The sequence below is a fragment of the Oncorhynchus mykiss genome, chromosome 22, assembly GCF_057628025.1.
Source record: "Oncorhynchus mykiss isolate SJ-2025 chromosome 22, ASM5762802v1, whole genome shotgun sequence".
NCBI lineage: Eukaryota > Metazoa > Chordata > Actinopteri > Salmoniformes > Salmonidae > Oncorhynchus > Oncorhynchus mykiss.
The window spans coordinates 32,695,604-32,717,938 of record NC_143043.1 but is presented as its reverse complement, the minus strand read 5'-3'; the positions used below and the strand labels follow the sequence as shown (position 1 = coordinate 32,717,938).

General features: G+C 43.0%; 2 protein-coding genes across 7 annotated transcripts; both read right to left on the bottom strand.

The window, feature by feature from the left end:
* Positions 1–2,165: 2,165 nt before the first annotated feature.
* Positions 2,166–21,441, bottom strand: hao2 (hydroxyacid oxidase 2 (long chain)). 6 transcript variants are annotated; one of them, XM_021579381.3, is made up of 9 exons: positions 5,642–5,746; positions 5,144–5,226; positions 4,879–5,031; positions 4,594–4,745; positions 4,056–4,339; positions 3,537–3,761; positions 2,684–2,842; positions 2,526–2,595; positions 2,166–2,393 (listed from the first exon to the last, which is right to left on the bottom strand). In XM_021579381.3, the coding sequence occupies exons 3-9, from the start codon at positions 5,007–5,009 to the stop codon at positions 2,338–2,340; spliced, it is 1,077 nt and encodes a 358-aa protein (XP_021435056.1). In that variant the 5' UTR covers positions 5,010–5,031; positions 5,144–5,226; positions 5,642–5,746; the 3' UTR covers positions 2,166–2,337. The 6 variants fall into 6 exon arrangements, with proteins under 6 accessions (XP_021435056.1, XP_090071990.1, XP_090071991.1 ...); XM_090215864.1 differs by having other exon boundaries at positions 5,422–5,742; XM_090215865.1 differs by lacking the exons at positions 5,144–5,226; positions 5,642–5,746 and adding an exon at positions 21,309–21,441.
* LOC149972842 (uncharacterized) lies at positions 13,497–15,786 on the bottom strand. Its single transcript, XM_090215072.1, has 3 exons — positions 15,761–15,786; positions 15,287–15,662; positions 13,497–14,831 (listed from the first exon to the last, which is right to left on the bottom strand). Exons 1-3 carry the CDS (start codon positions 15,784–15,786, stop codon positions 13,641–13,643), a joined length of 1,593 nt encoding a protein of 530 aa, XP_090071198.1. The 3' UTR covers positions 13,497–13,640.
* Positions 21,442–22,335: the final 894 nt, after the last annotated feature.

The following is a 22,335-nucleotide window of genomic DNA, read 5'->3' as shown; positions in this document are numbered from 1 at the left end:
GTGGCACTACAGTTTCTTACAATAATTTTTTAGAATCCCATTATGATCTCACGTTACTATGAAGTCATATCTAAAGAAATGTCAAAATAAATTGTCAGAGGAAACAAATAACATACACCATCATATTTTAGCATCAAATAAAACTACATGAATGACAGGAAGCAGAAAGTTTTTTTAAATATATTTTATTCTCAAAGTGGTTTTACAGTAGTTCTCATCTCATTGTATCTCCAGGGTTCTGAATCAAATCATGCTGTTGTTCTCAGAGGATTAGGAACTGGAATGCCAAACAGCCCTGTTACATCACTCTATCAACCAACTACACTCCTCTCGCTTCCACCTCACCAGCCAGAACAGTTATTACAATCAAACCAGAAGGGATCAATCATTCCACCCTCAACCTTTTTTGACTGATGGATCTCTATTGGCCACTGATCTAAAAGCAAATTCACCTTCACAATTCACTTACAGTGCCTTCAGAAAGTATTCACAACCCTTGACATTTTCCACATTTTGTTGTGTTACAGCCTGAATTTAAAATTGATTATTTTTAGATTTTTTTTGTCACTGGCCTGCACACAATACCACACAATATCAAAGTGGAATCATATTTGTAGAATTTTTTAAAACAAATTAAGCATGGTGAAGTTATTAATTACACTTTGGATGGTGTATCAATACACCCAGTCATTACAAAGACACAGGCGCCCTTCCAAACTCAGTTGCCGGAGAGGAAGGATACCGCTCAGGGATTTCATTATGAGGCCAATGGTGACTTTAAAACAGTTTAATGGCTGTGATAGGAGAAAATTGGAGGATGAATTAACAACATTGTAGTTACTCCACAATACTAACCTAATTGACAGAGTGAAAAGAAGGAAGACTGTACAGAATAAAAATATTCAAAAACAAACATCCTGTTTGCAACAAGGCACTAAAGTAATACTGCAAAAAATTCATTTTTTTTCCTGAATACAAAATGTTATGTCTGGGGAAAATCCAATACAACACATTCAGCGTTTTTCAGGATAAAAGATTTACAGAATGGAGCTAAGCAAATTCAAAATCCTGGAGGAAAACCTGGTTCAGTCTGCTCACCTTTCAGCTGGACAATAACCTAAAACACAAGGCCAAATATATACTGGAGTTGCTTACCAAGAAGACAGTGAATGTTGGGCAAGTTACAGTTTTGACTTTAATCTGCCTGAAGAATTTTGATAAGAATAATGGGTAAATATTGTACAATTCAGGTGTGCCAAGCCCTTACAGACTTCCTAGAAAGACTCACAGCTGGCGCATATCCCACGTCAGGCGCATCTCCCACGCCTCTGCTGGTTCATCGGGATTCTACCCCAAGCCGGCTTGTCCAGCGCCGTTTCTCGGCCGGCCCATCAGGCTCGCCCAGGTGGGACGCTGGGTGGTGCCCCTTGAGGGGGGGTGGTACTGTCACACCTGCTCCCCTCTTCCCCCCCTGGCACTCGAGGGCGCCAGGATGCCCTGCATTATGCACTCCTGCCACCATCATTACGCACACCTGTCTTCCCTCATCACGTGCATCAGCGATTATTGGACTCACCTGGACTCAATCACCTGTTTATTACCTCCCCTATATTTGTCAGTTCCCCGGTGCTGCATTGACTGTCATCTGTCTTTGTGTTTCCCAGTTCTGACGCTGTTCCTGTCCTGTTACATGTCCGTTCCTAATTAAATGTCAACTCCCCGTACCTGCTTCTTTTCTACAGCGTCGTTCCTTACAATTTCTTTATTTAGTTTTCAATACATTTTCAAAAAGAAATCTAAAGGCATGATTTCACTTTGTTATTATTGTGTGGATGGGTGAGAGAAAATATATTTATTCCATTTTGAATTCAGGATGTAACGCAACAAAATGTGTAATAAGTCAAGGGGTATGAATATTTTCTGAAGGCACTGTACTTTAGTCACCATATTCTCTGCCACCCCTGTTCATCAGAGACACAATATCAGGCGGCTCTCACTCATAGATGGGTTGACAGGGGGCCAGCAGCCATTGAGAGTTAGGAATAGCTGAGTGAAAAACATATTTTGTTGGTTATATCATATGGAAGATGCTTATATTTAAATATCTCTGGTTATTTTTTCACAAGAACTAAGGCAGCCACATCGGATAAAACTATTAAAATGTATTGTGATTTCAGGATTTATTTGATTGATGTCAGATTAAGTTTCAGTTCATTATGATTCACATGAGGTTTCCTTTTGTTGTCCCAAATTCCAAGTTCTATTGATTGAATGGATAGCGCTGTATTGCTTTCGTCGTTATTCGTCAAGCTGGTTCTGGCGCCCCCTGCTGTTAAGTCACAGTTTGGAGAACTGGATGAGGTTCCTGTTGATCTCAGCCACGTTCCTGCACCCTAGGGGAGGAAAGACCAACAAAACATTAGTGTTGCAATGTTATGAGGTTGAGATAATGATAGGTAAGCAAGGGATTTTCATCTCAGACTGGAAAAAATATGATTATGTAAGAAGTTTGGTTCCTTACTCACCAGACAGAGCCATTGACAGACGGAACTCATCGTTGAGGATATGTAGTACCTCCTTCAACCCCTCTTCACCCTGAAGGAACAAACACAGGCAGCAAGACAGTTTGTTATGCTCAGTATCTCAAGTTAATAGGTTGATCACACACAATGTTAATTGTTACCTTATAGGCGAGGCCCCACACGGCCGGCCTGCCGATGAACACACACTTGGCTCCCAGAGCTACAGCCTTCAGCACGTCACTACCAGTGCGGACACCACCGTCCAGATATACCTCGATCCGCCCCTGCACTGTGTCCACAATCTCAGACAGGGCATCTATCTGGGTGGTAGAGAGAGAAAAGAGCAGAGGAAACTTCCTATGGAATATGAAGTATCATTTAAAACAACTGATATTCAAATCAACATTCTATGATGTGTGGACCTCCAACCATCTTTGTGGTACCATTTGAAAGTTCATATTTATATTGTATTCCCTTTTAGTACATTTATCAGCCAAAACATGACACTCACCCTGTATTCAAGAGCATGCTGTATCTAAACTGATGGCTGGCACAACACAAACACATCAGATTATGTAAAATAGGGTCTAGGCTAGGAAATTTAAAAAAGTATAGAACAGTTTGACAACCCTGTTTCTAAGATTTTCAATGATAACAAACTCAACTGTTTATCTTTTCCAGTGATGAGGACACGGACGTCTCATGGTATGGTGGGTTTTTGCAAAAACCTTTGAGCACTTCTATCTCTTGAATGTGTTGGCATTCAGGTCCAAAATTTAACTTCTGAACACTTCTAAAATGGGCAAACATGTATGAAAAGGGGTGTGGTCAAAAGTGATTGAAATCAAATGGAACGACCCTGTCCTTTAAAATCAACATTTCATGAAATCAAATGGAAAGACCCTGTCCTTTAAAATCAGCATTTCATAAACAAAATGGTGTTTGGCTTGCTGACTGTAGGGTAAAATAGAGGCGAGATGATGATGAAGTGATATACTCTGTGCACATTCTTACTGTGGCGGGCCCTCCGTCCAGCTGGCGTCCTCCGTGGTTGGACACGATGATGCCCTGGACGCCGTGCTCCACGGCCAGCTCAGCGTCCTCCTTCGTCAGGATGCCTTTGATGATGATGGGCAGGCGGGTGAGAGACTGCAGCCAGTACACGTCCTTCCAGCTGATGGAGGGGTCCAGGGTGTTGGCAGGGACCCCATACTCCTCACCCGCAGGACCGGCAGCCTCCTACAGAGGTAGTCAAAGGGACACCCACCCAGACACGACAGACACATACAGTACAGAACAAAACACATACACACAGAAGGAGGCCTCATGGGAAATACATTAGTTGGATTATTCTTAAATAGTTATAGAGCAGCTACTGTCTCTCTACTATGGCACTATGGGCTGGTTTCCCAGACACAGATTAAGATTCTCCATTGACAGTGTTTTTTAGTCCAAGACTAGACTTAATCTTTGTCCAGGAAACCATCCCTATATGATTTTATGGTAAAAATCATTATTGTTAAAAATATTAACCTGGAAGACACCGTCAAAGTTCTTGACCTTGAGGTGTGGCGGGAGCTTGAACTGGTTGCGTATATCGTTGCGGCGCTTCCCGGTGTAGGGCACGTCGACAGTGAGGACCAAGGCCTTGTAGCCCAGGGCCTCCACACGGTGAATGATTGATTCAGAAAGCTTTCTGTCCCGGTACACATAGAGCTGGAACCAGCGGTAGCCGTTAGGCGCTGCAGCTGCGATCTCCTCCACAGAGCAGGTGGAGTAGGTACTGGTGATGTAACATGTGTTCACTGCCTCCGTAGCTGAGGAGAGAGAGAGAGAGAACATATATTTTTGTTTTGCACAAGTATAATACAGGAAGGCACAATTTATTTACACATGGGGGGATTGGGGGGCAAGTGTTTAAATTGTGCAGTATTAGCAATAGTAAACAAGCGCAATAGTAAACAAGAGAAAGAGATTTTGAGTGGACCACCCCTAGAATACTCAGTGACAACAAAGCTATTGGCCTAAAGAGCTCAACCTCTACAGCTGTTAAACACCTCCTAGTCCTCACCCCTGGCGGTGGCCATCTCTCCCTCATGCCAGGCCAGGCAGTGGAAGGCAGTGGGGGCGATGCCCACAGGGAAGCTGATCTCTGTGCCCTGCACCGTGGTCCTGGTGTCACACACTGACACGTCCCGTAGAATCCGTGGTCGCAGACGGATCCTGGGACCGAGACAAAGTGATTATTTTGGATCTTCCAAGCACTACTGTTTGAGGTGTGCTGTTATTGAGTGATGTTAGTGACTGACATTGAATCGTGGGTAATGTAGTTTGCAGGATGGGGAGAGGTACTTACCGTTTGTAGGCCAGCAGATTGTCATCCCTGGTGCAGCACTCGTCTGCTCCGGCTGCGTAGTAGTCCCATGTGGCCTTGGAGAGGTGCTCCTTCGCATACTCCTCAAAGTCTGTGAGACATACCATAGCCATCTCAGCACAGCAGGTCCCCTCTCTGTAGGATATATGATCACTGTCAGGGACAGCAGTTGTAAAGAAATGCTATCAATGTGTTAATTACACTATCATGTAATCCTGTATTAAAAGCAGAATGGATAAATACTTACCCAAAGAAAATGAAGGACAAAATGCAAAATTAGCCTACTTGTCAACACCAGTTTTTTTTTCATTTGTAAAAATGCCTACGGGACTAGCACAATACTAAACAATTACCATGACAAAGCAAGATATCTACACAATACATTTGTTATCCAGAAAACATAACAGTGCAGTCACTTTCATATTTTTTCCTTATCAAACAAAATGATTGCAGTAGCCTATAAATCTCCTTTCCTTCAGTTGAGTAGCGTAACTAGTTTACCACGTCAACAGACTATGTATTCACCTAGTAGTTGTCATTTCACGAAATGTCAATCTGTGTCTGTGAAAAAATTATTTCGATGCAAACTTAAGTCGATAGAGCTGCACACGAGTGAAACAGCAAAAAAAGCAACACACACGGCAACGACTGAACACAGACAGACAGAGGGCTGGGTGTAAAACTCCCAAAAAATACATATAATTTATCGATGCTACAAAAGTATTAGGGGAAAATATAGGCATACCTTCTCACGCATAGGCTATGGTGAATGATAACACAAATTGCAACCCTAGCAAGCCCTAAAAAACAGGCAACTGCTTATTCTGAAAAGAGCTCTGTAAAAGTGTTAACAAATGGTTAACAGTGCATCTCTCATCTCGGCAGTGTTGTACTATGAACTCCATTAAATATTAACCATTTTCAAGAGACTGAGGCCATCTTAGTCCATTTGAAAACACCAACGCACCCAAACAAATGTTAATTGGCCTAACCTGAGAATGAACCTCATAACATCATAATGGATTGTAATTTTAGTAGATGTCAACAACATTTCATCAATCCCACTTGCATCAAAATACATTTAGGAATGGAGGGATCTACTAATATCATTCTGTATTACTCACCACTAGTCCTTATGACATCAACTCCATTCTGAAATGTCTGGTGTCTGACGATGCAGCTCATAGTTAGTTCTATTCCTATTGTGTGATTGTGTGCTTTTGTGTGACTTCAATAAAACTATCACAGAGATTAACACGGACAGTGAGTGTGACCCCGCAGAGGCTAGAAATGTGCTGATGCCACAGTGATCCATAGAGAGGGGAGGGGCGTCGCACATGACATACTACAGCACAGATGGGGAAATACATACTAGGCCTACATATAAAACACACAGCATGGTCAGTAACACAAAGCACTACAGTAACAGTACTGTTCTATAGACCTACTGTACATCACACACAATAACTTGCAGCGTCACTGTGGCCTACATACCAAATGATCACAGGGTTGTCAGTGACACCTCAGATATAAAACTGCCATAGGTTTATCTTTGAGTTTGCCTGACTGATATTTTACTCTACAGTTTTTTTCTGAGTATACTGTATGTGACTGTATCTGACCCGCTGACCTGAGCAGCCATCCATGGAGAACCACTCACCGATTACAGCTGGTGCTCGAAGTCTCTGAATGGATTCGATAGCTCTAAAATAAAGTCAACCTCAAAAATAACAATTCCAAAAAACGCAAAACATAAAACTCAGTCATGTTTTTGTTATTGTGCAGAGTGTTTAACTTTTGGCCTGTACGTCTCCAATGCTATGGATGATAACAATGTGATCTATGAACACTTGAGGGCAGTGCAATACTGAATAAAGGTATTATACACAGAACTGCTCAATCTCAACCTGTAGAAAATCCCAGGCCATCACACATTCAGTGAGAGAACATGACATGTACAGTACCTAATGTTCAGCAAGTATACTGAATTTCCATTCAAATGAAAATGGGCATTGACATAATATTATATGTCAGATGTGTAGAGGCCTACTGTAAAATGCATTGTGTTGAATTTAGATTAGTTGTTCAAACAATGATTATACTATTTCTGATCCATTCTGTCTTCTTTACCATGTGCAAGATAGACTTGCATGTAATGTTCAGATCCGACCAGGCCTATGTTAACGTTTCTCCACAAATAATAGTTGAAGTAAGATGAACACGATGTTAAATACATTTTAGCCTTTGTCCTATAGATTATGAATGTTAAACTACCTGCAGTACCTCTCTACACCTGTCAATGTCGGTCATTTATGCGGTCTCAACATTGTTACGATACATTTCTAGAAAAGCAGCTGTGTGTTATAAGTAAATAAACTCGATGGAAATGTGAAAAACAAAATCTAAAATAAAATGACATTTTGACTATTTATTTCAAGATTTGGTTTACTGAAGATCACACAATGTAAATTATTATGACTTCAGATGTTTTGATATTAATCAAAGAAAGCAAAGCTTCATATCAGTTTCCAAAAATAAATAGGCAGTGATGGTGTTAGTGAGTAATGTACATCGGAATTTTGCCTACAGTCTCTCTCTCTCGCTCACTCCCTCTCCTCTCTCTCCCTAGCTCTGCTGTGTTAATTGGCTGTAGGCCTAACTGATATAAAAAGGCCCTGGGGGCAACCACAAATGAGGAAAATATGTGAGGTGTCTTACCTTGTCCTTTACCCTGACCTGGTTTTCTCTCGTAGCCTGTCACCTCTCATGTGACACCTGTGCAGTGCAGGGCAGGACAGTGTCAGGGCAACTCTAGCTCCACACCCTCCCATTGATACCACCCCCCACTGCCCACTCACACACACTGGCTCAACTCTAGCCTGCCCTGTCAGCAGTATCTGTCCTTGAGCAAGGCACTAAACCCTCATTTCTCCTGTAAGTAGCTCTGGAAAAGACTGTCTGCTAAATGATCTAAAAATGTAGGAGTGAGTAAGGCGACAGTCATATTGCTCACTGAACAGTGTGTGTGCATGTGTATCCTGGATACAGTCGAATGATTACCGCTTTTTGTAATCTTGATTAATTATAATCTTCGTCTTGTCATGTGTACAATACCCCATTGACTCTAAATCATTACTGTCAAAGTCCTGTGGAAATGTCCAACTTATTTCCAAAGGACTTTGTACACCCACACATACATCTTTTAATTACATAAAAGGATGGAGTAGAGAGAGAGAGAGAAAAATATGACAGAGAGAGAGAGAGAGATATGGGAGAGTGAGTGAATTCAATAAATGTCACAGCGTCTGAACTTGCCACGAAAGTAACAAAACGCCATGAAACGTTGTTCAAGCGTTCTAAAACAGCAGTGGGTGCAGTGGTGCTATATTTGATTTTGTCTCTCTATTTCATTACTACTTTGGAATTTGATTTACTCCTAGTAAATGTATCTGCTGCAGTAACAGAGCCAGGCCTCTTAAAACAGCTCTTTGTAGTGTTTTATTTGGTTTAAACTCAAAGACTGAAGGTGCAGGCCGAGGCTGAGGCTGGGATTGAGGCTGGTGTTGAAGCTGAGACTGGAGACCCTTCTAAGGGCCATGGGGAGGTGGCTCTGTTACCTACTCTAAGTGAAGTGTGAATTGTGTTAATCCACAGCTGGCTCTGATGCCTATCACTGCGTCTATCTCAGTCCCACTCCTCAGACGTGTTAGGAGAGGACGGGAGAAAACCTCTACCACATGCTGCTTCTCCCTCAGGCTACGGCTCGGCTAGCCCAGAACATGTGTGTTGGATTGTTAGGGTGTTATCCTGCCCTGGCTAGCATTCACTACTCTTTTTATATCTAAGGCTCTCTTTTTCTCATTCTGAGACAAAATAAATTACATAGGTGTGTAGTCTCAGGTGTTTGGGTCTCACTGTTTCGTTCCACCTTGCATTGAGGCCATAACGCTGGCTGCTGATCCCAGTCCTTAGAACAGGCAACCTGTATGTTTGGGCTCCCGAGTGGCGCAGTGGTCTAAGACACTGCATCTCAGTACGAAGAGGTGTCACTACAGTACCTGGTTCAAATCCAGGCTGTTTCACATCTGGCCGTGATTGGGAGAACCATAGGGCGGAAAGCAATTGGTCGGGGTAGACCGTCATTGTAAAAAATATTTTTTTCTTAATTGATTTGCCTCGGTAAATAAAACTTTTAAAAAAATGTGACCAGTGGTCAAATGTGTGGCAGAGTTGCCACCCAACAGATTATGAACTGTACTTGTTGTTTACTACACTGAACAAAAATATCAACGCAACAAGTAAAGCGTTAGTCCCATGCTGAAGTAAGAGATCCCAGAAATGTTCCTTATGAATAAAAACCTTCTCTCAAATGTTGTGCACACGTTTGTTTGCATCCCTGTTAGTGAGCATTTCTCCTTTGCTAAGATAATACATCCACCTGACAGGTGTGGCATATCAAGAAGCTGATATCAAGAAGCTGAACAGCATGATAATTACACAGGTGCACCTTGTGCTGGGGACAATAAAAGACCACTCTAAAATGTGCAGTTTTGTCACACAACACAATGCCACAGATGTCTCAAGTTTTAATGGAGCGGACAATTTCTATTTATTAGGGATCCCCATTAGCTGCTACCAAGGCAGCAGCTACTCTTCCTGGGGTCCGAAAACATTAAGGCACTTACATTACATATAAAACAAAAGATAAAACCGTACATCATATAACATTATTACACTATAATGCAAAATGTATAATACCACCATACAACAATCTTACAATGTATGTGTTTGTGTTTGTAGAGTGAGTGTGCTAGCGCTTGTGTGCGTATGTGTGTGTCTGTACCTTTGTGTGTGTCTCTTCACAATCCCCGCTGTTCCATAAAGTGTATTTATACTTGTTTTCTTATCTGATTCTACTGCTTGCATCATTTACCTGATGTAGAATAGAGTTCCATGTAGTCATGGCTCTATGTAATAATGTGTGCATCCCATAGTCTGTTCTGGACTTGGGGATTGTGAAGAGACCTCTGGCGGCATGTCTTGTGGGGTTTGCATGGGTGTCTGTGTTACGCCCCTGAAAACAGGGGAGAAATAATCACGAGAGTGTTACGGTGTTGTTTTCTCAATAGTTCAATGAGAAAAGACCTCGATTTCCCCAGGAATATGGGTGGAGACCAGAGCAATCGATCTCCGGCTCATAGATTAAGAATATTTTGTAGATCACAGATTAACACTTTTAGGCACCACAAAATAAAGTAATCAATATAATGTTTACACATTACTCTCACAATTCGTACCCTTTGTACGCTTGACGGATTTGAATTTTAACACAATTATATGAATGTTATCAATCTCTATCAACTAATACTGAATGCATCTTTTTAACCTTAGATGTTTTAAGATCCTCACATACTATGAACTTACTAATACTTTTTAATGTATAACAGGCTATGAATATTTCCTTTAGCCTGTCACACTCTCCACGACAAAATAAATGTTGTCCCAACATTACCAACATTGTCTTCTTCAACAGTCCGTATGCACTGGACCTAGAAAATCCTCTTCTGTAAGGTACTACTTGAGCAGAGGTCAAGGGTCACAGTTCAAATATAACTAACACGTAATATTCACAGTCCATATCTGTTGACCAGCTATATAACATAAGCAGTCTTTTCTCATACTATTGATCAACAGTCCATCAATTTTAATGATCTATATGCATAGTCTGCAAATTGTCTCTTTTGACAGTCTGTGAAATCAGACAGTAGTCCATGGTCAAACATGTCAACTCTGTAGCCTCATGTTTGCTGAAGCCCATACATGTAAGGTGGCTGAAGGTAACATTGCTGTAGTGATGGCAGCCATGGAACCAGTCCTGGTGCAGAGTAGACAGGGAACAACTGTGGCTGTGGCTGGATACTGTAGCAGGAAGGGATACCAAGCTGATCATAGGTGATACGTCTTGGAGGGTGTCTCTCTCTTTGTGGCAGCTGGTAGGCTGGTTCCTCAGGTTCAGCAGCATCAGTAGATGAAGGAAAGGCACTTGGTGGATGATCATCAGGCAAATTTTCAGCAGGACAACTGTTGTTGTCTCCTCCAGTCGCTTTTCAACAAGAGGCTGTGCTGGTAGCGTATCAGGGACTGGCACTGCAACTGTCTGTTTCACTGTTGGGGGCCTGTGTTCCCAGTCTCTCGCTGGTTCAGCATTCCTCTCCTCAGGTACTGTAGGAGATGTGGGAACCTGTAGCGGCTCATGATGAAGGTCATATTCATCCCCGCTGTCTTCATCAGAATCTAGAGGCTGTGATGCAGGCTGGTGTCTCCTCGTTTTCTGACTTTTGTCCACTTTGGTAATTTCTGGTTTTGTCTCAAAAGGTAAGTGGTCACAGGACATGAGCAGGTTTCTGTGCAGGACCCTGGAGCGTCCCTTACCCTTTTCTGGTCTCAATTCATAAATCGGCAGGTCTGAACCCATTTGTCTCACCACTGTGTGAATTGTATCTTCCCAATAGTTACGGAGTTTTCCTGGTTCTCCTCTTGGTATAAGGTTTTTAATCAGAACTCACTCGCCAGGCTGTAGCACTGAACTCCTAACTTTAGTGTCATAGTACTTCTTACTTCTTTCAGCGGCTTTCTGAGCATTTTCATTTGCAATGGTGTATGCTTCTTCCATCCCTCGTTTCCAGTTCTCCACGTAGTCTCAATGGTTACTGGAACCTGCCTCTGTGCACAATCCAAAGAGCATATCAACTGGAAGCCTGGGTGATCTCCCAAACAGAAGATAAAATGGTGAATAGCCAGTCACTTCGCAACGGGTGTAGTTATAGGCATAAACCAGTTTGTTCAGAGACTCCTTCCAATTTGACTTTTGTGTCTCAGTTAGTGTCTTTAACATTTGCAACAATGTTCTGTTCATGCGTTCCACTTGACCGTTTCCCATCGGGTGATAGGGTGTTGTCCTGGACCCCGCCATGCCACTGAGTTTCTTTAACTGATGGAACAACTGATTTTCAAATTCTCCCCCTTGGTCATGGTGGATGTGGGACGGGAACCCACACTTCAGGGCAAAGTCATTGAAGATGAGATTTGAGGCAGTTTTACCTGACTTTGACGTGGTGGCGTAGGCTTGAGTGAAACGTGTAAAATGATCAACAATCACGAAGATGTACTCATATCCCCCTTTGCATCTGTCGAGATGAAGGAAGTCTACACATACCAGTTCAAATGGCTGTGTTGTCACAATGTTTGTCAGAGGAGCTCTTGCTGCATGGGCTGGCTTTTTCTGCTTGACACAGCTACAAGTTTTAGTCACATAGTGCTCGATGTCAGATTGCATATATGGCCAGAAGAAGCGGTCACGTACTAGTGATACAGTGCGGTCAGTACCTTGGTGTCCCATGTTATTGTGCAACTCTTCCATCACTTTACCTTTGTACTGCTCTGGTAGAACTAACTGCTTGCGGGCTGTAGTGATTCTGTACAGAATGCCATCACTGTCTATTGTCAATTTGTCCCATTCTCTGAATAGGCATTTTGTCTTTTGCTCTTTAACTGGCGGTTTGGAACCAGACAGTTTGAAATTGAGCACAGGACGGATGACCGGATCAGATTCTTGTGCTTCTCTTATCCCATCTTTTGGGATCGAGCTGGTTGTTGCAGTGGTTGTCTCACCTTCAGCTGATACTGACATAGATGCAGCTGAAAATGACCAAGGTACAACAGCCTCTTTCTGTACCTCAACTGCTTGTATCGTGGCGGCAATGGTGTCTGGTGGAAGCTCCTCAGAACATTCTCTCATCAGTGACTCTACATCCAGTGGCATCCTTGACAAAGCATCTGCATCACCGTTCTCTCTGCCTGGTAATTTCTCTGAATCTGCTTTCAGGAGGTCATAGAAAAGTCTTTGATGTACTGTCTGTAGTAAGTGAGTAAACCAAGCAATTTTCTGAGCTGGCCCACAGTCTCTGGTCTGATTTCTTTCAATGCTCTTACTGCTTCAAAATCGGCTGGGTAAACTCGGCTGCCCTCTGCAGACACTATTCTGCCCAAATAACGGACCTGGGGTTTAAAAAGATCACACTTACTTGGTTTGAGTTTAATGCCATACTCTCTGAGACGCTGCAAAACTTTTCGCACATCATTCACATGGCTGTCGAATGTTTTACTGAAAACTAGCGTGTCGTCCAGATAAGGAATGCAGATGTTATCCCGGAGCCCTTCCAAACACTCCTCCATACACCGCTGAAAAGCTGCAGGAGCGTTCATGAGGCCGAATGGCATACGTAGAGTCCCCACGGTGTCACAAATGCTGTCAGTGGTCTGCTTTCTTCAGAGATGAACCCCTGGTGATAAACCCCTGGTGATTTCCCTGATCTAAGAGGGAGAACCAGGAATTACCACCTAAACTGTCCATGATGTCTTGGACCGGAGGGATTGGCTGGCGGTCGGGATGTGTCTTTCTGTTCAGGTCTCTGTAATCTATACACAACCGGAGGGTCCCGTCCTTCTTACGAACGCACACGACAGGTGAAGAATATGAAGAGTTTGACTTCCTAACCCAGCCCTGGACTATGAGGTCATAAAGGTAACCCTTCATCTCCTGATACAGTGGCCTGGGCACTGACATGTATGTGCGCTTTACTGGTTCAGAGTCCTTTAGAGAAATAGTTATTTTCAATCGTTCAATGCAGCCAATGTCATTGTCTGATCGGGAGAAGGAGTGGCACTCTTCTCTAAGCATTTGCCTAACAACTCCTCTCTGCTCTTGGGTTAGGTGAGTTAATTAAACCTACTGGTGGATCCCACTGTTCAGTAGCAGTACATGGGTTTCGAACGCTGTGATTCACTGTGGCTGGGGTGACAGTTTTTTCAAAGACTTGGGCAGGTAACACAGTCATAATGGTTTGTACTGTACCGATTATTGTGCGTCCTAGCAGGGCAATGTCGTTAGAGACATCAAGCAGGATAACTGGAAAAACACCTTTCCTGACTCTGACTAGTGTGTCAAAGAACTCAAGGTCGTCTGGCCACTGCGGGTTCAGATCTGTCTGGAAAAGCATTGTCATGTCATCTTTGAAAGGCAGGGAAGCTACACGGCACTCAATCTGAATGCTACTGTGTTTTGGTACAGCAACCTTCTCTTTCTTGGTTTTCACTGCGTATTCATCTGTCTGTTCTGCGCTAACAGCCTGTATAAAAGCTCTCACCTTGTTTCTTTTGAGGCTTGGGAAAGCTGTTTTTACTGTACTGTATCGTTTAGTCTTTTCGGTCATTGTCAGGATGTGCTCGATAACATTGAAACCTATGTTTGGATGAGATAGGTGACAGCCTTTCATTACCAGCACCGGGATGATCAGTTCCTTTGTTTGGTCAGTTTCAGAGGCTAGCCGAAAAGTTGTTTCAATCCATCCCAGGTACGGTATTTCAGTCCCATTTGCTGCAGTCAACCTTAGATCATCAGGTGAGTCCAGGATTTCTGAAACATCTCTCAGCCTTGCGTTTGGGAGAGATTCCTCTTTCCATCGTTCATCAATGACCGATACCTGAGAGCCTGTGTCCCATAGAGCTTGGAGGTGGTGGCGATTCAGGTGACACTCAATAAGGCACTGTCTGCCGACTAGCGAGGTGACCTTACGGGGGTGGCAACCTTGAGCTAGGGATGGTAAGGAGTGGGCATTTTCCTCTGTGCAGGAAAACCTTTCACTGGTAGAGTCAATTTTCAGGTGAGTGCATTTTTCCAAATGTTTAGTCCAATGTTGGTTCTGACATACTTTGGAACAGTACAGTGTCTCTTTACATGATGAACATTGTTTCAGGTTCTCAAATGAATCTTCTCTGGCACAATTTGCACATTTCTGGGACTTTTTGGTAGCTACGGTTAACACTCGTCCCTCAGCGGTAACCCGTTTCCGTTTAAAGGGGCCTCCCTCGATGGTCTGGCTCCCCGGATTTTACATCCAGCTTGAAAATGTTCTCCACTCCCACATCGGAAGCAGTGTGTGCAGCGTGCATCTGTTCTGGCCTGCTGGCAGACAAAACACCTCCTTGGAGCTTGAGCAGAGCGGTTGGTATACCGGTTAGGTGCATATTGATGCTGCGCAGGGTCAGGTGCTTGGGACCGACTGTAGTTGCTGTAATACTGCTGCTGGGAAACAGGTGGCTGGGGGTCCCTATTTGGCCTCCTAACTGGGGGTGGGTCATAGGTACAAGGCGGTGACTGAAACATAGGCTGCTGTAATGTCTCTTTAATCTGAGCACTGAGACCTTTTAGAGAAGCTACACCTGTCTTAAGTTCAGCTAACTCTGTTAACAGTCCTGCGGGTATCTTAGCTTTGGCTTCCTTCACAGGACACTTTGCAGATGGTGTATCTTCTAACTGGACTACACTTACAGTTGTAGCAGGCTGTGGGGCATTAAACCGCTTTTTGTTTCGTCTTTCTATCTCATTAGCACAAGCAATGTTAAGCTTCTCTAGCAAAACCTCATCTGATGTTTTGCTCTCTAGCAGGAGAGGCTGCACGTCTATCCTGATACTGTCACTCTGGAGACCCGTAAGGACTGTGTGTAAACACATGCTCTGGACTAGAGCAGGGTCATACTTAAGCCCTGATTCTGACTCCTGGGATGCAAACAGTACTTTCTGCCTCAAATCTAAGACGTGCATCAGGAAGCTTTGAGGGGTCTCCTTGCTATGCTGTGCTTCTGAAGCTAGCTGTTTGTAAAGCTCTGTTGCACTCTTCTCTTGGAAGTGGGAACGCAGGATACATCTAAGTGTGGGAAGAGTTAGCTGGGGTTTACCTTCCAAGTAGCTGCTTAGTTGTGAGCCTGGAGAAATAGCCCTGACTACTGCGTCTAATATTTCTACCTCAGGATAGCCTCTGTTAAGTCCATTCTCGATCTGATGGACAAGGCTGGAAAAAAATCAGTTTTTCTTTCTGGCCCGGTTCACCTATCTGACCAGAAATGTTAAACTCTTTGCGCCAGTATGGGCTGGGCTGTGCATTGGGTGAGAGCGGCACGCTCCCCTGAAGATTGGCATGGGGTTGAGGCTGATGCAGAGAATCACTGGCTTTGGCTGCAGTAATCTGCTCAGTTCCCACCCCTTGTTGTGGGGTTACAGTTCTTAGTTCCTCTATTCTGTGATGTGTTCCGGCTGGTTCAATATCATGGTCAATTTGTCCTGTTTTGTTATTTATGCCACTGACCATCTCTGTCATTTCGTCTTCAAGTAGCATCAATTCTGACATGCCACCATCTTCTAACTCTGCAACTTCCTCTCTTTCAAGGAACATCATAACGTGAGTCATTAATGATATGCAGGATTTGTTTTGAACATCTCTTCTCTGTTCGCCTGATATGTCAAGGAAATCACATATCTCTAGTAATTTGTCTTTAGTCAGGGTGTGCAATTCTCCTACTACCTCTTCCTGTAGTTCTTCCAAGGCGCTTGTCATGTTGAGGCAGGGCTCATATTACTCTCTTCAAACTTAACTCTAACTTCCTCATGATGTTACTAAGACACACCTTAAACACTCTTGACATGTTAGCGAGTTATAACATTTAAATTACTATTTTTTTTATCATCAATAACGTACCTGAAAACAGGGGAGAAATAATCACGAGAGTGATACGGTGTTGTTTTCTCAATAGTTCAATGAGAAAAGACCGCGATTTCCCCAGGAATATGGGTGGAGACCAGAGCAATCGATCTCCGGCTCATAGATTAAGAGCATTTTGTAGATCACAGATTAACACTTTTAGGCACCACAAAATAAAGTAATCAATATAATGTTTACACATTACTCTCACAATTCGTACCCTTTGTACGCTTGAAAAAAGTAGGAGGTTGTGGATTTCCCAGTAGCTTGTGTAGGTTTGCTACTTGTTTGCTAAGAGCAGCCACTTCACCCCTGTAGTCCTCTGCAAGCAAATAGTTGCTACATTAAAAGTCCGGGCGGTCCACATTGTGAAGAATGAAGAAAAGTAAACACAGCTCCTGCAGTGTTGAAAATGTTCAATAGCGACCTGCATTTGGGACTGCCGAGCCAGCTAGGCTAGCTGGGTTTCCATGTCTCTCTCTTTACATGGAATCTAGCGTTCACAGCAACTGAGCCCAACTGAGCTGCGGGATCCAAAATGTAAATAAAAAGGTATATAAAATCTTAGGTCTCTCGTTCAGCGTTCAGCGTTAAACAACATACAGTACCAGTCAAAAGTTTGGACACACCTACTTATTCAAGGGTTTTTCTTTATTTTTACTATTTCTACATTGTAGAATAATAGTAAAGACATCAAAACTATGAAATAACACATATGGAATCATATAGTTGTAACGGCTTTCTTCCGCTGAAGGAGAGGAGGACCAAAATGCAGCGTCGTTAGAGTTCAACATGTTTAATCAAGACCATACACGAGAACACTACAAAATACAAAACAACAAATGTGAAAACCGAAGCAGTAATATCTGGTGCAATGACACAAAGACAGAAGACAACCACCCACAAAGTACCCACAGAATATGGCTGCCTAAATATGGTTCCCAATCAGAGACAACTATAGACAACTGCCTTTAATTGGGAACCAATCTAGGCAACCATAGACCTACAAACTACCTAGAAAGGATACAGCCCCATAAACATACAAAAAACCCTAGACCAGACAAAACACATAAATCCCCCATGTCACACCCTGACCTAACCAAAATAATAAAGAAAACAAAGATAACTAAGGCCAGGGCGTGACAATAGTAACCAAAAAAGGGTTAAACAAATCAAAATATATTTTAGATTTTAGATTCTTCAAAGTAACCACCCTTTGCCTTGATGACAGCTTTGAACACTTCTGGCATTCTCTCAAACAGGTTAACCTGGAGATACTTTTCCAACAGTCTTGAAGGAATTCCCACATATGCTGCTTTTCCTTCACTCTGCGGTCCAACTCATCCCCAAACATCTCAATTGGGTGGAGGTCGGGTGATTGTGGAGGCCAGGTCATCTGATGCAGCACTCCGTCACTCTCCTTGGTCAGCCTGGAGGAGTGTTGGGTAAACCAGATGGGATGGCTTATCGCTGCGGAATGCTGTGGTAGCCATGCTGCTTAGGTGTGCCTTGAATTCTAAATAAATCACAGACAGTGTCACCAGCAAAGCACCCCCACACCATCACACCTCCTACTCTATGCTTCACGGTGGGAACCACACATGTGGAGATCATCCGTTTACCTACTAGTCTCACAAAGACAAAATCTCACATTTGGACTCATCAGACCAAAGGACAGATTTCCATCAGTCTAATGTCCATTGCTCATGTTTCTTGGCTCATGCAAATCTCTTATTATTATTGGTGTCCTTCAGTAGTGGTTTCTTTGCAGCAATTCGACCATGAAGGCCTGATTCAAGCGGTCTCCTCTGAACAGTTGATGTTGAGATGTGTCTGTTACTTGAACTCTGTAGCGTTTATTTGGGTTGCAATTTCTGAGGCTGGTAACTCTAATGAACTTATCTTCTGCAGCAGAGGTAACTCTGGGTCTTCCTTTTCTGTGGTGGTCCTCATGAGAGCCAGTTTTATCATAGGGCTTGATGGTTTTTGCGACTGCACTTGAAGACTGCACTTAAAATTTTCCGTACTGACTGAATTTCATGTCTTAAAGTAATGTTCGACTGTCGTTTCTCTTTGCTTATTTCAGCTGTTCTTTCCATAATATAATATAAAATATATATATATAATATATATTTTACCCCTTTTTCTCCCCAATTTCGTGGTATCCAATTGGTAGTTACAGTCTTGTCTCATCGCTGCAAGTCCTGCACGGTCTCAGGAGAGGCAAAGGTCGAGAGCCATGCGTCCTCCGGAACACAACCCAACCAAGCCGCACTGCTTCTTGACACATGCCCACTTAACCCGGAAGCCAACCACACCAATGGGTCGGAGGAAACACTGTACACCTGGCGACCGTGTCAGCGTGCACTGAGCACGGCCCGCCACAGGAGTTGCTAGTGCACGATGGGAAAGGACATCCCTGTTGGCCAAACCCTCCCTAAACCGGATGACGCTGGGCCAATTGTGCAATAATGCCTCCCGGGAGGCCGAGTGGCGCCCTCGGGAGGCCGAGTGGTCTAGCCCTATTTGGTAAAAGACCCAACTTGATCTTTTACCAAATAGGGCTATCTTCTGTATACTACCCCTACCTTTTCACAACACAACTGATTGGCTCAAACGCATTAAGAAGGAAAGAAATTCCATAAATGTACTTTTAATAAGGCACACTTGTTAATTGAAATGCATTCCAGGTGATTACCTCATGAAGCTGGTTGAGAGAATGCCAAGAGTTTGCAAAGCTGTCCTCAAGGCAAAGGGTGGCTGCTTTGAATAATCTCAAATATAAAATATTTGTTTAACACTTTTTTGGTTACTACATGATTACATGTGTTATTTCATAGTTGTAATGTCTTCACTATTATTCAACAATGTAGAAAATAGTAAAAAAATAAAGAAAAACCCTTGAATGAGTAGGTGTGTCCAAACGTTTGACTGGTACTGTACATCACACTCAATTGGCATGGTGACTTCAGGAATGTCCACCAGAGCTATTGCCAGAGAATTTAATGTTAATTTATCTACCATAAGTCGCCTCCAATGTTGTTTTAGAGAATTTGGCAGTACGTCCAACCGGCCTCACAACTGCAGACCATGTGTAACCATGCCAGCCCAGGACCTCCACACCTCTCTTCTTCACCTGCGGGTACGTCTGAGACCAGTCACCCAGAAAGCTGATGAAACTGTGGGTTCGCACAACCAAAGAATTTCTGCAGAAACTGTCAGAAACTGTCTCAGGGAAGCTCATCTGCGTGCTTGTCGTCCTCACCAGGGTCTTCACCTGACTGCAGTTCTGATTCATAACCAACTTAAGTGGGCAAATGCACAACTTCAAGGGCCACTGGCACGATGGAGAAGTGAATCCCACTTTCAACTGTACTGGGCAGATGACAGACGTTGTGTGGGCGAGCGGTTTGCTGATGTCAACGTTGTGAATAATGCCCCATCGTAGCAGTGGGGTTATGGTATGGGCAGGCATAAGCTACGGACAACAAACACAATTGCACTTTATTGATGGCAATTTGAATGCACAGAGATACCATGACGAGATCCTAAGGCCCATTGTTATGCAATTCATCCCCCACCATCATGTTTCAGCCTGATAATGCACGGCCTCATTTTGAAAGAATCTGTACACAATTCCTGGAAGCTGAAAATGTCCCAGTTCTTCCATGGCCTGCATAATCATCAGACATGTCACCCATTGAGCATGTTTGGGATGCTCTGGATCGTCTTCACTGCAACTTCACACAGCCATTAAAGTGGTGTGGAACAACATTCGCAGGCCACAATCAGCAGCCTGATCAACTCTATGCAAAGGAGATGTGTCGCACTCCAAGAGGCAAAGGGTAATTACACCAGATACTGACTGGTTTTCTGATCCGTTTTCTGCCCCAACCTTTTTTTTTAGGTATCAGTGACCAACAGATGCATATCTGTATAGTACCAGTCATATGGATTAGGGCCTAAGAAATGTATTTCCATTTTTGTTTATATTTTTGTTCAATGTAAATTGTGAGGGGAAAAGTTGGAACAAATGATGGTGAAATTGCAGGACAATAAAAGTTCCTACAAGTTTTACTTTAATAAAGTAAATCAACTGGTATTCCTGTTTTCAGAAGGCATCAATCAAAACAAACACGTTATACAGAAATCCACAATGCATTGACAAAAGGTGTAACGCATCTGTTACACAGGCACAGATATACAGTATGTGTTGTTTCTCTTTTTTCTACTGTGAACAATAGCGTGAAGAAACCCTCAAATGAACACACGAATGGCTGTAAATGTGATGTAGTGGATGAGTGACGGATGTCTCCAGTGTTCGACATTTGGGAGCAACTGGGAGCGAAACTCACAGTTTAACTGACAATGAGCCTTCAGGATTCAATTACATACCTACTGTATTATCAGGCCTCTCATCTACAGTATGTCCTACTGCAGGGGAAACTTTATACTGCTCCCTAAGCTGTCACCATTTTTAAGGTGAGTTCAGGTTGGTTTTAATATGGAGGTGGTCCCTGCACAGGGACAGCTCAGCGGAAATTTCAGAGCGCCACCTATAGTACTCGAGTATAGTACTCGTTAATCTCAAACTTTCATAAAAATACACATGCAAGGTACTGAATTAAAGCTACACTCGTTGTGAGTCTAGCCACCAAGTCAGATTTGTAAAATGCTTTTCGGCGAAAGCATGAGAAGCTATTATCTGATAGCATGCACCCCCCCCCCAAAATACCAGCACAACACGTAAACAACAGATTTTGCGGTAGCCGGCGCTACCCAAAACGCAGAAATAAAATATAAAACATTCATTACCTTGGACGAGCTTCTTTGTTGGCACTCCTATATGTCCCATAAACATCACAATTTGGTATTTTTCCCGATTAAATCCGTCATTGTATACCCAAAATGTAATTTGCTGAAGGCCAGTCTGATGCTGCAAAAAGCCCATTTACAAGACGCAACGTCACTTTTTAAAATTACAAAAGTCGCCTATAAACTTTTACAAATCACTTCAAACGACTTTTCTAAACCAACTTTAGGTATTAATAAACGTTAAGGATGTATCAAATTGATCACGGGGCGATCTGTATTCGATAGCAGCAAGTCTGGAAATCATCGTCCATTTTTTCAGTTTCACAACATACTGTGGTGCGCCTCAAGAAAGGAGGGGCTTATTCGTGTTGTAACCAAGGATAAATAAGTCAGAAAATGACAGCAATGGCGACATCGTGTGGAAGCTGTAGGCGTTTACAGGGGATCCTCATTTATTTTAGCCTTAAACAATACATTGAATGGCGGACAAATATTTTTTTTGTGTTTTTGGTAAACAGTTTTACCAGGGATTTTTACTCCTAAACACGTTCTGTTATAGCCACAGACCCGATTTAACCAGTTTTAGAGACTTCAGAGTGTTTTCTATCCACACATACTTATCATATGCATATACTATATTCCTGGCATGAGTAGCAGGACTTTGAAATGTTGCGCGATTTTTAACAAAAAGCTGCGAAAATTCGCATCATCCATAACAGGTGGTTATTTTCGTGTTCTTGTGCTGAGAAAGGTTGATCAGTGGAGTTCAGCACTATGGACAGCTCTCATGTGGGACAAGGGGAAACAAAAAAATTGCTCTGGCCAAAAGTAGTACAGCATACAGTGGTTCGTAGTGTGTGTGTGTGTGTGTGTGTGTGTGTGTGTGTGTGTTTTCTCAGGACTGTCTGTCTGGTTGGTTTGTGTCCTGTGTGTTAATGCCGTCTGTGGAGACTTCCCTGTCACTTCGGGTAGTTTTACACGAGAGCCAGAAGACCACAGTCAGGGCCAGAATCTCTCTACCCCACCA

Excerpts from the sequence above, each read along its gene's own strand:
- LOC149972842 (XM_090215072.1), bottom strand. The coding sequence starts at position 15,786 with ATGGACTTAACAGAGGCTATCCTGAG. Across the intron at positions 15,663-15,760 it reads TTAACAGAGGCTATCCTGAG|ATGTATCCTGCGTTCCCACT; the intron begins GTAGAAATATTA and ends TCCCACACTTAG. Across the intron at positions 14,832-15,286 it reads CCCCACAGCCTGCTACAACT|ACCATCGAGGGAGGCCCCTT; the intron begins GTAAGTGTAGTC and ends CCGGGGAGCCAG.
- hao2 (XM_021579379.3), bottom strand. Across the intron at positions 2,843-3,536 it reads TGGACGGAGGGCCCGCCACA|ATAGATGCCCTGTCTGAGAT; the intron begins GTAAGAATGTGC and ends TCTACCACCCAG. Across the intron at positions 2,394-2,525 it reads TCTGTCAATGGCTCTGTCTG|GGTGCAGGAACGTGGCTGAG; the intron begins GTGAGTAAGGAA and ends TTCCTCCCCTAG.